Source organism: Apis florea, unplaced genomic scaffold (assembly GCF_048593485.1).
Source record: "Apis florea isolate Af1SG1 unplaced genomic scaffold, ASM4859348v1 contig_37_pilon, whole genome shotgun sequence".
NCBI classification, from domain to species: Eukaryota; Metazoa; Arthropoda; class Insecta; order Hymenoptera; family Apidae; genus Apis; species Apis florea.
Window position 1 is genome coordinate 2,663,511 of NW_028256861.1, and position 15,180 is coordinate 2,678,690.

Sequence of the window (15,180 nt, forward strand, 5' to 3'; positions counted from 1 at the left end):
TCTTCTTTATTATTATATAAACTATATAATAATAACTAAATAAACTATAAATTTATTTTTATTATTTCTATTATAGAAAATATAAGATTTCTTATAAAAAATTTATTTTTATTTTCTAATTGCACAAATAATACAAATAACTGTCTATTTTCTAAAGTTTTCCTAATTATATAGATAATACAAATAATTTTCTTATTTTCTAGAATTTTAAGTACAATTTTTTTATTATAATAATCATCTTTGATATGTAAATACTTATTAAAACAAAATTCTTATCCATTTTCACTAGTACATAAATTTTCATTTAATTTTATTTTGATATTTTTTTCTTGTTCTAAGGTTTTCACAGTTGCTTCTAATACATATAAATGTTCATCATTTATACCTGGTGCTATTAGTCGCATTGCAGATGCCAAATTATACAAATATTCTGTGTTTGCTCCACTAGGACCATGAGACACTAATATTTGTTTTGCTATTGTATATATATCTTCTACACCTGCATAATTTGGATTATCTTCTCCACCTATATAAATTGTAATATAAAATGGTGTGTTTTCTGAAACTGATGATAATAATTTTTCATTTTCTAAATCACTTGGAAATTTATTATTTGCTAAAGAATATGATGCAGTATCTTTAATTGAATAAGATGGATAAAAGAGCACACTTTTTCTTTCATATCCTCCTTTTTCTCTGTAATCCAAGTGTTTTACAACTTTATCTTTGTTTTGAGGTGATATTCTATAAGCAACACCCCATACTTCATCATTAGGATTATCAGAATTAAGTAATGTTACAACACGACCAGGCTATAATATTATTACATAATATTATTATTTATTTAAATATTAAATATAATGTATTATATATCACATAAAAGGTAATAATATAAATTATTAATAAGTAATAAAATATATATTTATATATAATATTTATATATTTATATATATATATATATATTCATATTTATATATAATATATAAATATGAATACTATTTTTAGATATATATATTAAATTATATTAATTAATTAATTTAATATTAGAAATTATATTAAAAGGAATTAACAAAGAATTTAGAAATAAATTTTCACATAAAAAGAATTTATTATAATTTAAAAAACATTAATTACATCTACAATATATAATTGTAGATATTTTACTGAATTCTTAGAAAATATAAAAGAAATTATAATTAAGTTTTAAATTTCAATTTATAAATGATAAAAGATATTTCAAGTGAAAAAGATTGAATAAAATTTTATATTAAAATAATTAAATACATACTCTACTAGGTATTCCTCTATGATCTATACTTTTTTGGTAAAATCTCCTGATATATCCTTTGATATGACCAACAAGAATTTCTTCGTATGGAAAGTCTGCTTTCCATATCAATGAACCATAACCAAACACCCACATTATCACTTTTCTTATCAAATGAAATTTAAAGATTAATTAAAAATTATATTTTTTTGTAAAAATGTATAAATTTCGAAGAATAAATTTCGAATTATTTCCTGCATTCCTAAAAAATATTCAATTCAATTGAATTCTCATTACATTATCAAATAATATAAATATATGTAGACATTTTATTAAAAGTTTTAAAAACATAACATAATAAAATATTTTATATTAAAATTTTAAATATAATATCTATAAGATACAATTATTTCAAATGAACTATAGTTTCTTACATATTAAAAATTTTTTAACATTCAACGAATATTTTATGAACTTTTGTCAAAAATGAATTTGAATTATGTTGTGAAATTATAGTCAGTATATACTTGTGCTTAATTAAAATTACATTAGATAACCACGCGGATATTCAAACAGAATCAAATTCTTTTATAAAGAATAAATTTTTATATAGATCAAAATATATATAAATTTTAATGCCTATAATTTTGATTAATATATACTTATTAAAAATTTGATATAAAAATTTGATATTCAAAATGTTTTCAAAACTTCTGTGCACCGATGTTCTTGCCATTCGATGTATTGATAATTTAATTTTCGTAGGTTAGTACAATATATATATGTAATTATTTACATATAATATAAAAATTACAATTTTTCATATATGTTTTCAATATCTTTAAAAAATAATATTTATTGATTAATGATATTTATTTAATTTTTAATTATTTTATTATTTACATAGGTGTGGGATGCTCATTATATATTTTTAATGTTAATACTTATAAGTTAGAAAAAAAAATGAATTGTCTTTATCCATATAATATACATGGAATTATTGAAGGTCCTGATAATAAATTAACTGTGTTTGGTGCTAATTATTTTTGTACATATAAGATTTATTATGAACAAGAAACATTGATGTAAGTTTGAACATTATATACATATATATAACATTTTTTTGATTATTATGTATTTTATATATTTATATATTTTTATAATATATATTTTATTTCTTTTTATTAGAATTAAAGAAGATTTAAATAAAAAAGAACTTAATGATTGGATAATAACAGCAAAATGGTTATTATATGATGGATATAATTATTTATGTGTTCTTTTAGCACATAATAATGTTTGTATTTATGATATATTTAATAAATGTTGTCAAAATACATGGTGTGAAGAAAAATGTATTTTGTATCCTTATATTTGTAATTAAATGAAAATGTTAATTAACTAAATGAATATTGAACTTAACTTTATTATTAGATATGCTGGATTTATATTGAATAATGATAAAAATCTAATTATTTTTAGTGGAACTGTATATCAGGAAATTTTAATATGGGAAGTAAATTATGTTTATCATATTGAAACATCACCAGTCTTACATCGTTTACAAGGACACAATGTAATATATTAATTTAAAATTATTTTTTTTTAATTATATTTTTATTTTTATTTTAACGTTTAAGTTTAAAATTATAAATGATTGAATTTTAGGGTGTAATCTTTTCTGTCATATATGATCCAATTGCACAATATATTTGTTCTACATCAGATGATAGAACAATAAGATTATGGAAAATAAATAATAGCAAAAGCAAAAATTGGAAGAACATTGATATAAAATTAGTGAGAACAATGTTTGGTCATACAGCTAGAGTATGGAAATCTGTTATTAAAAACAACATTATAATTACAATAGGAGAAGTAAATATTATTATGCAAATATAATAAGCATTTATATTGAAAAAAATTTAATTTTATATTTATATTTTAAGGATTCTCTTATGTGCACTTGGTCATTGGAGGGTAAATTACTTAACAAAGTTTGTGCACATCATGGTGCTGCTATATGGAGTATTGATGTATCAAATGATAATAAAACTATTTTTACTGGTGGTGCTGATGGTGCAGTTCATGCATGGCCTTTTGTTAATGATTATATTCAAAAAACTATATTAGTACCTAAAACAAATGCATACACTTTGCCAAAATATGTTTGTTATTTAAGTAGTGGTAATTTTTTAATTTTTTATGAAAATGGTACTCTATCTATATTTAATAAATATTATAACAATGTGCAAGAATCATTATATTTAGAAAAATATAGTTCATATTGTATTATGGAAGTTTCTTTATGTCATTCCTACATTTGTTTTGCATCAAAAGATGGATATATAAGAATATATAAAGGTAATATTAAATTTTTTTTATAATATTATAATATTATTAATATTATAATTATAAACTAAATTATAATATTATAATTATATTATATTAATTATTAAAAATATTTTCTATAATGATTTTAGAAATAGAAGTTGCAACTAATAAAAAATTACTACAAATTTTAGAAGAAAAAATAATGGAATCACAAATACTTTCTGTGCAGTGGCTAGAAAATAATAAATTAGTAATTTGTGGAATAAATGGAATTTTAAAAATATTTAATTTTACTGTAGAAGGTATATTTAAAAAAATATATAATAATTTTTGTACAGTTAATATTAAATTATTTAATTTTTATTATTTTTATTTCATACAGGATCATTTACTATACAATCAGTATGTCTTTTACCATATAGTCGAGAACGTTGGTTAACAGCAGCTATTTTATATGAAGAATTATTAGTATGTGGAGATAGAGCTGGAAATATGCATATTTTTGATCTTAAAACATATGTTCCATATAATGAAACAATTATATTTGAAACAAATAATAAACCTATTCAAACTATTAATAAAGTTCATGGAAAAATTGGTATTCAAAATTTCATGGTTGTAAATTCAAAATTAATATCAGCTGGTCGTGATGGAATGTTAAGATTTTATGAATTAAATAAACATAAAAATACAAAATTATTATGCATTTTACATAAACAAAAAATGCCAATGGATTGGATTAGTGGCCATTTAAAATCTTTTGATGATATTCTTATATTAGGTTTTAAAGAGGTATATATATATATATATATTTAAATAAATGTTATATGTATATTTGTACATATTTTTTTGTATATATTTATATATGTTTTATTATATATATTTATTTTTTGTTATTATTATTTATAGGTTGAATTTGTAATATACAGTATGATTCATCATCGAATTTTAATGAAAATTCCTTGTGGTGGTGGACATAGATCATGGGATTGTATTTTAAAAAATAATTTTATTATGTTTCTATATATTCGTAATAAACAAGTATATACATCTGATTTTTCATTAACTTCTTTCACATTACCGATTTTATTAGTGAGTAATTTTTTCTTGTTTTATTTTTTTATAAAAATATATATTGTTAAAATTATATTATATATATTTTTTAATTTTCAGAATGGTTTTCATACAAAAGAAATATCTTGTATAAATCCAATATCAAAAATTAATCAAAACAATATTTTTATATCTGGAAGTGAAGATGGTACTCTTCGTATTAGTTACATTTTGAATCCATTGTTGAATAATAATATTCACACCTTTCAGACATTGAATATTTTTGATGGTCACATCTCTAGTGTAAAATTTATAGCTTGTTTAGATTTGCAATTTAACTTTTTATGCAACAAATATCTTATATTTTCGGGAGGTGGAAGAGCACAGATAAAAGTTTGGGAAATTGATATAGAAAATAATGAAACATTTTTACATAATAAAGATATTTCTTGTCGTGATATTACATGTCATATGTTGTATGGATTTGATCAACATCGTAAGAAGCAATTGCATGAATCTAATCATTCTTACAATATGCAACCTGAAACTCGATATATGGATATTGAAATTTATTATTGTGCTACAAATTTTTATTATATAATACTTTTTGTTGCTTGTGCAGATGGATTTATAAGGTATTTTTTTTTGACATTTATAAATTTGAAATATAATATTTTATTTTTATATTGTATATACAAATAGCATATTTATAGATATAAATAGAATATAATTTTTTTTTAATGATTTTAAATTAATATCTTTCTAAATTTATATCTTTTCATTTAAATATTTATTTAAATATTATTTGTAGAACATTTTTATATGATATTAATACAAAAAGTATTTCGTTAAAAGTATCTTTAAAATGCGTAAATCGTTGTATAACAAAAATAGCTATTATAACATATAATGAAAAAATAATTGTGTTAATAATGTCAACTGATGGAATTTGTCGATTTATTGATTTTACTGATACTACTTCAAACATAATAGAATTTTCGCAAATTGAAAAACAACAATTTGAAAATTATAAAGATATATTTATTACAAAGTTTAATTTACATCAATCTGGAATTAATTCATATGACATAAAAATAATTGAAAAAGGCCACTATTTGTTAGCAACTGGAGGTGATGATAATTTGTTTAATATTATTCATTTTAACGTACAATTACAAAATAAAAAGATGGAAATACATATTTCATTATTGTCGAAATGGAGTACTTCAACTGCACATGTTGCTCAAATTACAGGTAAAAAAATCATTTATTTATATATATCATTTTATATTATATATGTTTTATATTATAGTTTATTAAGCTAAAATTATATTTATTGAATTATGTAAAAAAAAATTAATAAAATAATTTCCAGAAATTAATTTGAAAAAATATTTTTCAGGAATAATATTTCATGATAAAAATACAATTTTTAGTGTTGGAATGGATCAACAAGTGATTATGTATCATTATAATAACAATGATATTTTATCTGTAACAATATTGAAAAGAATGTTTACATTTGTCACAGATATTAAAGGCATAACTTCATGGTATAATTCAAAGTATGTTTATTACATTTGATATTCTAAATTAAAGAAAAGAAAATAATAATGATAATAATAATATTATATTTTAATATAATATAATATATTATATTTTAATATAATATAATATATTATATTTTAATATTTTTAAGATTAATATTTAGCTAATATATATTAAAATTTATTTTAGGAATGAATCAGTTATATGTGTATATGGCAAAGGATTTGAGATATTGATTTAATATCTATATACATGCACAAAAGATTCTGAAAATAGGTAATATTATGTTTTCTAAAAATTTAATAATAATTATAATTTAATAATAATTAAATATTTATAGTAATGTAATTATATATATATATATATATATATATATATATATATATCATTACTTTCAACTTAAAAAATATTTAATTCTGTTTAATATCACTAGATGGCGAATCTACAAGATAAAAGTTAGTTTTTTATTCAGTTAACTAGTTAAAGTTTTTTATTTTTACGAATAGTACAATGTTATATTATATATTAATTATTTTGTAGAAATGACGAGTATTACAATATCAGCAATTCGAACACGAACAAGCATCCTTGATAAATCATTAAGTAAAGGAAAGGGAGAGGTTAGCTTGAGTTGTTTTGCACTTTTATTTTCAGAACTTGTACAATATTGTCAAAATCGAGTGTACACCGTACCAGAATTGCAAAATAAGTATGTAAATAATCAAGCTTATTAAAAAATTGTTATACAGAACAAGTGTTTTCTATTTATTGGTTAGATTGGCAGAAATAGGTATGGAAGTTGGCCACAGAGTAACAGATCTACTTGTCGTACGGGAGAAAGGTGGAAAACGTGAGATAAAATTATTAAATATTTTATTATTTATTAAAAGTACAGTATGGAAATCATTGTTTGGTCGTGAAGCTGATAAGTTAGAACATGCAAATGATGATGAACGTACTTATTATATCATAGAAAAAGAAGCAATAGTAAATAAATTTATATCAGTTCCAAAAGATAAAGGAAGTTTAAATTGTGCTTCTTTTATTGCTGGCATAGTTGAAGCTATTCTTTGTGATTGTGGTTTTGTATGTATTAGTTTGTTAATTATTATTTTTAAAAAAATTAAAAATTATTAGGATAATGAAAAATATATTTGTTTTTATAGCAAGCAAAAGTGACTGCACATTGGCATAAAGGAACAACATATATGGTTAAATTTGATGATGCAGTTATTGCTCGTGATAAACAACTTGAAGATCGATAATTAAATATATAAATATTAAAGAAAAAATTAAAATAAAATATATTTAAATATGATTAAAAAAACAAAAATCTTTTAAATAAAAACATAAAAAAAAAATCTTGGATTTTATATCAATCAGTCCATTTTTAAAATATAGATTTTTTATTATTAGTAGACTAATGAAATCATGTATTTAAAAATTAAATAAAATGAAACATCAATATAAAATGATAAAATGAATTTTATAACATTATTATTATTAACTAATTTTGTCATGCTATTTTTATTTGTAATTATTCTGTACTTATATTACATAAAACTATATGTAATACTAATATATAATTTATTATCTAATAATGTTTAAATTTTATTAGCATTTATAAATGTACTATAAGAAAAAACAATATTATTAGGCAAATTTAAATTCTCTATCAGCATAGCTTACTTGACCACTACGGTATAAATGTTCCTTATCATCCTGTAAAATATAAAAAAATTATTTTCATGATCTTTATTAAATAAATATTTTTAAATTATTTAATAATTAGTTTTACTCTTAGTTTTTTTAAAAGTAATGCTCCTGCAAATATAGATCCCAATAATATAAAACTCCTTATCACATGAGGATATAATCTTACTGTTGTGATATATTCATGTTGAAGTCTTAAACCATTTAAACGCATAACTGCAGATTCCACCTATTATATATTTTAATATATTATATTATATATTTTAATATTTTAATGTAATAATAATGCCAATTATAATTAATTACAAGAATATAGCAAAAAATTAATATTATATTTTTGAATATGTTTGAAAGTATATATTTATATCATTTATATTTATATTTTATGGAATATATTAATGAAACATTATATGAATAAAAAAAACTTATATATTATAATTTATATATATAGTTATATAAATATATATAAATAAATTCATTTTTAATAAAATGATTAAAAATATAAAACTATAAAACTATTTTATTTTTAAATTTAAAATAATTGTTGAATCAAAAATAATTAAAATAATTAAATTTCATTCAATTACATATGAAACTAAATAAATCAATATAAAGTATATTTTAAATAATCAATTGAATTATATAAGGTTAAAAAGTTATCGACACATACGGGCATTGTTTGTTTTATTGGATTATGAACTTCTCTTAAATACTTTAGACGTAATTCTTTTCTTCTCGCGTCTCTCCATAATATTATTTCTCGTTGTTTTGGTGATACATCAAACAATTCTATTTTGGATGAACTCATTTTATTTGTTACAAAATTTGTTCTCAAGAAGAATATTTCCCAATTCACAAAAAGTATTATGTGCACAGAGTTACCAACAGAAAATTATTAATAGTTAGTTAGCCAAATACCGAAATAAAATTATATTAGGACATTAGAATATCAGAGAGTAACAATAAAATGAAAAGATATCTGTCACTCATCAATTTAAAGCTCAATATCGTGACTTGACATCATAATAATGTGATATTTTGTATAAATATTTTTCAAAAATAATAAATACTGAAATGTAAGAAAATCAAAATAAATTTAAATATTAATAATAATAATAATATTTACTTATACAAAATAACATTTATTAGTTATTTTTTTAAAATGCTTCATTATTATATATACAAAATATTTATATATTTGAACATTTTTAAAGAATTTTTGAAAGATTGATTTTAGAAATTAAAACAAAAAATTTAATATATAAAAATGTCTATTGAAACATGCTTATTATATTTTATATATATATTATATTTATAATTCAATAAATAAATAAATATTATATTTTATATATATATTACATTTATAATTTAATAAATATTTTAACGAACATTACTAACTTTTGCATTTGTTTTATTTTCGATTTTCCACAGACATTCGAATATATTAACTCTCTGTAATAATATAATTGCTATAATATATGCAAATTTATATAAAGAAGATTTGATTTATATATATAAAAAAAATAGAAAAATAATACAATATAATAATATAATACAATAAAATATACACAAATAAATAAATATATACATATATATTTATATAATAAAACTAAAAAACTTATTTGTATTATATATTTATAAGAGATAAAATAAAAAAGATTTATAATACACACATATATAAATATATACATTCATAATAATATAAAAATTATAAAATTAAAGATATTATTTATGTAACATATAAATACATCATATATATAAATATACAAATGATATATTATGTATTAATAAACTAATTGTCATTTTTATCAGTTTCATTTGACAATAAAATACTTATCTTAAAAAATGTCTTTAAAAATATGTTTGTATCACTATTTGAATTTTATATAAAATTCATTATTAGTTTCTAAATTTATATCATAATTTAAAAAATTATAATCAATTTTTGTTTTTTAAAAAATTTTTTTTTTTTGATTGAAAATGATGTAGCAATTATAAACATTATATAAATATATATCTTGTTTTGTGTTTTAATTTAATTTATATTAGGTGCAATCATTTTGTTATTAAAGTCTACATATTATTTTATAATATTATAATAACACATTCTAAAATTAAATATAAATATAATAAAAAATTTCTAAAAAGTTTTTTAAAAAATAAATTATGTTAAGATAATTATGAAAAGACTAATAAATATATTTAGCATCTCCATAATAAAATAAATATTTATATTTTTTAATAATTTTTAAATATATAATCATTTTTAAAATTATATTTGATATACACAGATAGAAATAAATTAAATATTAAATATTTGTTTTAATTCTTATTCATATTGAAATCTTTAAAAAATAAAATATAAAATTGCAGAAAAATCACTTTCACTATTGCAAATAAAAATTTATAAAATTTATAATTTTCACATTATAAGTAGCATAACCAATCGCATCGTATAATTTTCAATTTACTCCTCTATTAATCATGAGTCCAATATCACACTCTATGTAGAGAATAATAGAAGACAAATTAACAACGAATTTAACAACGCCATCTATTCAGTGATACGATAATACTACTGAGTATGTCAAATTTTATCAGTCTGTTTCCTTTCTATTATTCTATAAATAATGAGAAAGAGTACAATGTTAAATCTATATGTTATATGCATAAAGCAATTTAATATTGTTGGCAATTTTGCTTGTGATGACAAGGATAAGAAGATACAGACTAATATAATAAATACATTACTGATATTATAAATTAAATTACTTATTGACAAATAATAGATTTTTAATCATTTACATTTATATAAGATATTGACTTTTAATCATTTTACATTAATAAATTTTTAATGTTTAATTGTTAAAATATTTTTTTATTTTAACATATACTAATAAAATTTAAAGATTATTTCAAAAGTTCATGTTTTCTTTTTATTATATCTTTAATTAAAGAAAATAGATTAATATAATTTAATACACATATTTGGTATTTAATTAAAATTATAATTTTAATTTTTAAATTTTAAGTAAATAAATTAAATAAAAATAAAAATAGGAACAATAAATCTAATTTATATATTTATATATATAAATATATAATAATTTGTAAAAGAATAATTTTAAATAATCATAAATAATTTAAAATCGGAAGATTAGAATGCAATTCAAAGAATGCAAACATTATTAAACATGATAAAATGCATTATTTTCATATGTGTTTGAAATTGCGTTGCTAACTAAGTATTTATCAGAATCACATGACGATTATAATGTATAATGAATGATTATTCAAATCAATTTATATAAAATATCGCAAGAATGTATTCAGATAAAGTGATTATGATAACTAAAAATTTCAATGTTTCAGTTAATATATTGAAATTTTATTTAAATTAATTGTTAAATAATAATATTTTATTATCATAAATATCTTTTAATATTACTTATAATATAAATTTTAATATTAAATTAAAATTGTATTATATTATAATATTATATATTATATATATATATATAATGTTTGAGATAACATAAGATTTATATAAAAATAAAATATGAGATGAACTTAATGATAAAATTCAAACATCTTGAAAAATAGTAGTATACAATAATCAAAAAATCATATTTTCTACACATATAATATAATAAATTTAAAAATAATTAAGAAAAATTGCTTTCATCATCTTAAAAATAATTTAAAAGTTATTTAAATTATTTAAATAAAATGCTGAAAGGTTAAATAAAAGAATATAAAAAAATTGTAATTGTTTACAATAATTGAATACAATATGATGAATTCAATACAAATTGAAATACAAATTACAAATATATTTTGAAAATAAATATTGGGATAATATTTTTTTTATTATAATTATTTTATATTTATATTTTCCATTTTTTTAGTATTTTTTTTTTTATAACTCAGAAAGCTCATATTCAATATGTAATTTAATAATGTTCCCATTTTTTTTTATGAATCACTTAGTATATCATATCATGATACGGAAGTTGGGAGACGCTGTTGTACAATAGAAGCTAACAAACGATGAATCACGTAGTACATAGAAGGGGAGGCTATAGAATATAGAGAAGAGAGAGCACTTTGTATTAGTTTCAATTCTGAAGTATTAAGAATCAGAAGATATATTTGTTTTATTTACGACAAATATTTCTTATTTAATTAAATAGTAAGTTAAATTATATAATTTATAAAATATATATAAAATATTTGAAAAATTTTATATATCATTGTATATGTTAATAATAATTACATTATAATTATAGACAGATATAAGTATAAACTTTCATTATTATTATTCTTTTCTGTATTTTTTATTAATATTTGATTTTCAATTTAAGTATTTTTTTTTAAATATCTATGTAATTTTATTCTCTTTTTGATAAATATTTTATTTTAATTCGTATAATTCGTAATATTATTTCAATTATGGAAATATATTTACATTTGAAATAGATTGTGCTCGATTTCATTGCAAATTATTTAAAACTATTAATTTCTTTGTATTTTTTATTATATAAGTAATTTTAAAAATTCTTGTTCGTTTATTATATTATATTGATATAAATATATCTAATAAAAAATAAATATTTATAAATAAATATATATATTTTGATTTTCTTGTACGGAATTTTATTTTATAATTAATATTTAATTGTTTCTTTGTTTATATAGTATCAATAATGAAAATGTAATAAGTTGCGTAGTAGAAATTTTTGTATAATTAGTGTATCGTATAAATATATCGTATGATAGAATAATGACGTATTTTTTATTGAAAAAAAAAAAATAGAATTCTCATGGAATTTAAGAGTATTTCTTTGTTGTTATTATGTGAACTTCATAAAATTTGACAAAGGAAAATGAAAAATTATACGATTGAAATTATATTATTTGATTTATATGGTTATTTCATTTTATTTTCTTTTTAAAAATAGTTTTTTTAATGATAAAAAATATTTTAATGAAGTTTCGATAAAATTAATTGATAAAAATTAACTAAGATACAATACAAATCAGTTATAATATTAATAAAATTCTATCATTTTTGTTAAATAGTTTAATATTACTTAAAGTATTTAATATAAAATTTATTCATATTAATATATATCTTAATAAATATAATTTATTAACTAAGAAATTAATTTTTATATATTTTTATATATTTCCAGATATAATTTTAAAATCATGAAATTATTTTTGATTTTATTTATAACAATATTTGCAACAGTACATGCTGTATCATTCTTTGAATTAGTTAATCAAGAATGGATGACATTTAAGGTAATTAAATAATTTACATATTATTTCTATTTTAGAGAATTATTTCTATATTAAAGAAAGGAAGATTAATAATTTGACAATATGTAGAGTTATATATATAAATTTTGTGTATCCATATTAACAAATTTCATTTCTTGAAATAGACAAATTATATTATATAAGTAAATAATGATAATAAATTAATAATGATAATAATAATAAATAATGATTAAAGTATGCATTTTGTATATTTAAATATCAGAATAACCTTTATCTTCAAATGAGATAAAGAATTTGCTTACAAACAGCGTAATCATTTGTTTATTTTTATAGTATCTAAGAATTGTAAGATGATTTAAAATGTAAAGTAGTTATAAGTGACAATAAAATAAAAAAAATATTTTATTTTATTATTATTTTATTATAATTTCTAGATGGAACATAAAAAAGCATATAAATCTGATGTTGAAGAAAGATTCAGGATGAAAATATTTATGGATAACAAACATAAAATTGCTAAACATAATAGCAATTATGAAATGAAGAAAGTTTCATATAAATTAAAAATGAATAAATATGGAGACATGGTAATTTATAAAATTTAAATAATTTTATATTTATTAAAAATTTAAGAAGTATATAATTTCATTTCAACTTTGCTTTAGCTTCATCATGAATTTGTAAATATATTAAATGGTTTTAATAAATCAATAAATACTCAATTAAGATCTGAAAGGATGCCCATAGGTGCTTCATTTATCGAACCAGCAAATGTAGCATTGCCAAAAAAAGTTGACTGGAGAAAAGAAGGTGCTGTAACTCCAGTTAAAGATCAAGGCCATTGTGGATCATGTTGGTCATTTTCTGCAGTAAGTTATTATAACTAATATACAATAATTTAATTATGTAATTAAATTAATAGTAATTAAAATAAAATTTAATTATAATATATTTAATAAATCAATTCAATGAGTTATTTGAAATTAATAATAAAATAGTGTTTAGTTATTAAATTATAATAAGTTGTAAATAATTAAATAAAATAGAATAAAAAATTAAAATAAAACGAATTATATTATTTATTATTGTATAGACTGGGGCTTTGGAAGGTCAACATTTTCGACGAACAGGAGTATTAGTTTCATTAAGTGAGCAAAATTTAATTGATTGTTCTGGAAAATATGGTAATAATGGATGCAATGGAGGATTGATGGATCAAGCTTTTCAATATATTAAAGATAATAAAGGTTTAGATACAGAAGCTTCTTATCCATATGAAGCTGAAAATGATAAATGCAGGTAAATATCGAAGAAAAAATCTTTTTTAGATATCATATATGTAAGCAATGAGTATAAATTTCATAATGTATACAGATATAATCCAGCAAATAGTGGTGCTATTGATGTTGGTTACATAGACATTCCAACAGGAAATGAAAAATTGCTTAAAGCAGCAGTTGCTACTATAGGTCCAGTTTCTGTTGCTATTGATGCTTCTCATCAATCTTTTCAATTTTATTCGGAAGGTTTGTTGACTTATTATATAATTTGAAACGAATATAAATTAAAAAATTATTGATTTAACAAAATAAATATTACATAAATTATAGGTGTCTATTATGAACCAGAATGTTCTTCAGAAGAATTAGATCATGGAGTGTTAGTAATAGGATATGGTACTAATGAAAATGGTGAAGATTATTGGCTTGTAAAAAATAGTTGGGGTGAAACATGGGGTAATAATGGATATATCAAAATGGCTAGGAATAAATTAAATCATTGTGGTATTGCTTCTAGTGCTAGCTATCCTCTTGTTGGTTCTAAAGGATTATTTTAAAAGAACTAGAGATAACACAATGTAAGAAGTGGAAAAATAACAAAATAAAAATTATTATAAGTATTTGAACATATTTAAATATTTGTTTATATATATATATATATTTTTTTATTAAATTCAATAAATGGGATATTCATTGATA

At 18.8% G+C, this 15,180-nt stretch overlaps 5 protein-coding genes across 7 annotated transcripts; 3 read left to right on the forward strand and 2 right to left on the reverse strand.

The window, feature by feature from the left end:
• Positions 1–87: 87 nt before the first annotated feature.
• On the reverse strand, positions 88–1,817 carry LOC100867679 (putative glutathione-specific gamma-glutamylcyclotransferase 2). Its single transcript, XM_003691126.4, has 3 exons — positions 1,702–1,817; positions 1,289–1,529; positions 88–812 (listed from the first exon to the last, which is right to left on the reverse strand). The coding sequence occupies exons 2-3, from the start codon at positions 1,421–1,423 to the stop codon at positions 273–275; spliced, it is 675 nt and encodes a 224-aa protein (XP_003691174.1). The 5' UTR covers positions 1,424–1,529; positions 1,702–1,817; the 3' UTR covers positions 88–272.
• LOC105737445 (tRNA (34-2'-O)-methyltransferase regulator WDR6) lies at positions 1,786–6,657 on the forward strand. Its single transcript, XM_086916094.1, has 14 exons — positions 1,786–2,032; positions 2,175–2,352; positions 2,456–2,629; positions 2,702–2,843; positions 2,936–3,145; positions 3,217–3,631; positions 3,751–3,903; positions 3,984–4,393; positions 4,511–4,693; positions 4,775–5,289; positions 5,466–5,908; positions 6,057–6,219; positions 6,392–6,478; positions 6,636–6,657. The coding sequence occupies exons 1-13, from the start codon at positions 1,966–1,968 to the stop codon at positions 6,441–6,443; spliced, it is 3,105 nt and encodes a 1,034-aa protein (XP_086772220.1). The 5' UTR covers positions 1,786–1,965; the 3' UTR covers positions 6,444–6,478; positions 6,636–6,657.
• LOC100867796 (trafficking protein particle complex subunit 31) lies at positions 6,392–7,800 on the forward strand. Of its 2 annotated transcripts, XM_086916107.1 has the most exons (5): positions 6,392–6,478; positions 6,636–6,657; positions 6,743–6,911; positions 6,979–7,288; positions 7,369–7,800. In XM_086916107.1, the coding sequence occupies exons 2-5, from the start codon at positions 6,636–6,638 to the stop codon at positions 7,465–7,467; spliced, it is 600 nt and encodes a 199-aa protein (XP_086772233.1). In that variant the 5' UTR covers positions 6,392–6,478; the 3' UTR covers positions 7,468–7,800. The 2 variants fall into 2 exon arrangements, with proteins under 2 accessions (XP_086772233.1, XP_086772232.1); XM_086916106.1 differs by lacking the exon at positions 6,392–6,478 and having other exon boundaries at positions 6,581–6,657.
• Positions 7,700–8,803, reverse strand: ND-B15 (NADH dehydrogenase (ubiquinone) B15 subunit). The gene is made up of 3 exons (XM_003691206.4): positions 8,586–8,803; positions 8,001–8,144; positions 7,700–7,924 (listed from the first exon to the last, which is right to left on the reverse strand). Exons 1-3 carry the CDS (start codon positions 8,721–8,723, stop codon positions 7,856–7,858), a joined length of 351 nt encoding a protein of 116 aa, XP_003691254.1. The 5' UTR covers positions 8,724–8,803; the 3' UTR covers positions 7,700–7,855.
• Positions 8,580–15,180, forward strand: CtsL1 (cathepsin L). Of its 2 annotated transcripts, XM_086916101.1 has the most exons (8): positions 8,580–8,991; positions 11,906–12,107; positions 13,111–13,222; positions 13,636–13,788; positions 13,867–14,070; positions 14,295–14,500; positions 14,576–14,727; positions 14,812–15,180. In XM_086916101.1, the coding sequence occupies exons 3-8, from the start codon at positions 13,127–13,129 to the stop codon at positions 15,036–15,038; spliced, it is 1,038 nt and encodes a 345-aa protein (XP_086772227.1). In that variant the 5' UTR covers positions 8,580–8,991; positions 11,906–12,107; positions 13,111–13,126; the 3' UTR covers positions 15,039–15,180. The 2 variants fall into 2 exon arrangements, with proteins under 2 accessions (XP_086772227.1, XP_086772228.1); XM_086916102.1 differs by lacking the exons at positions 8,580–8,991; positions 11,906–12,107 and adding an exon at positions 12,315–12,844.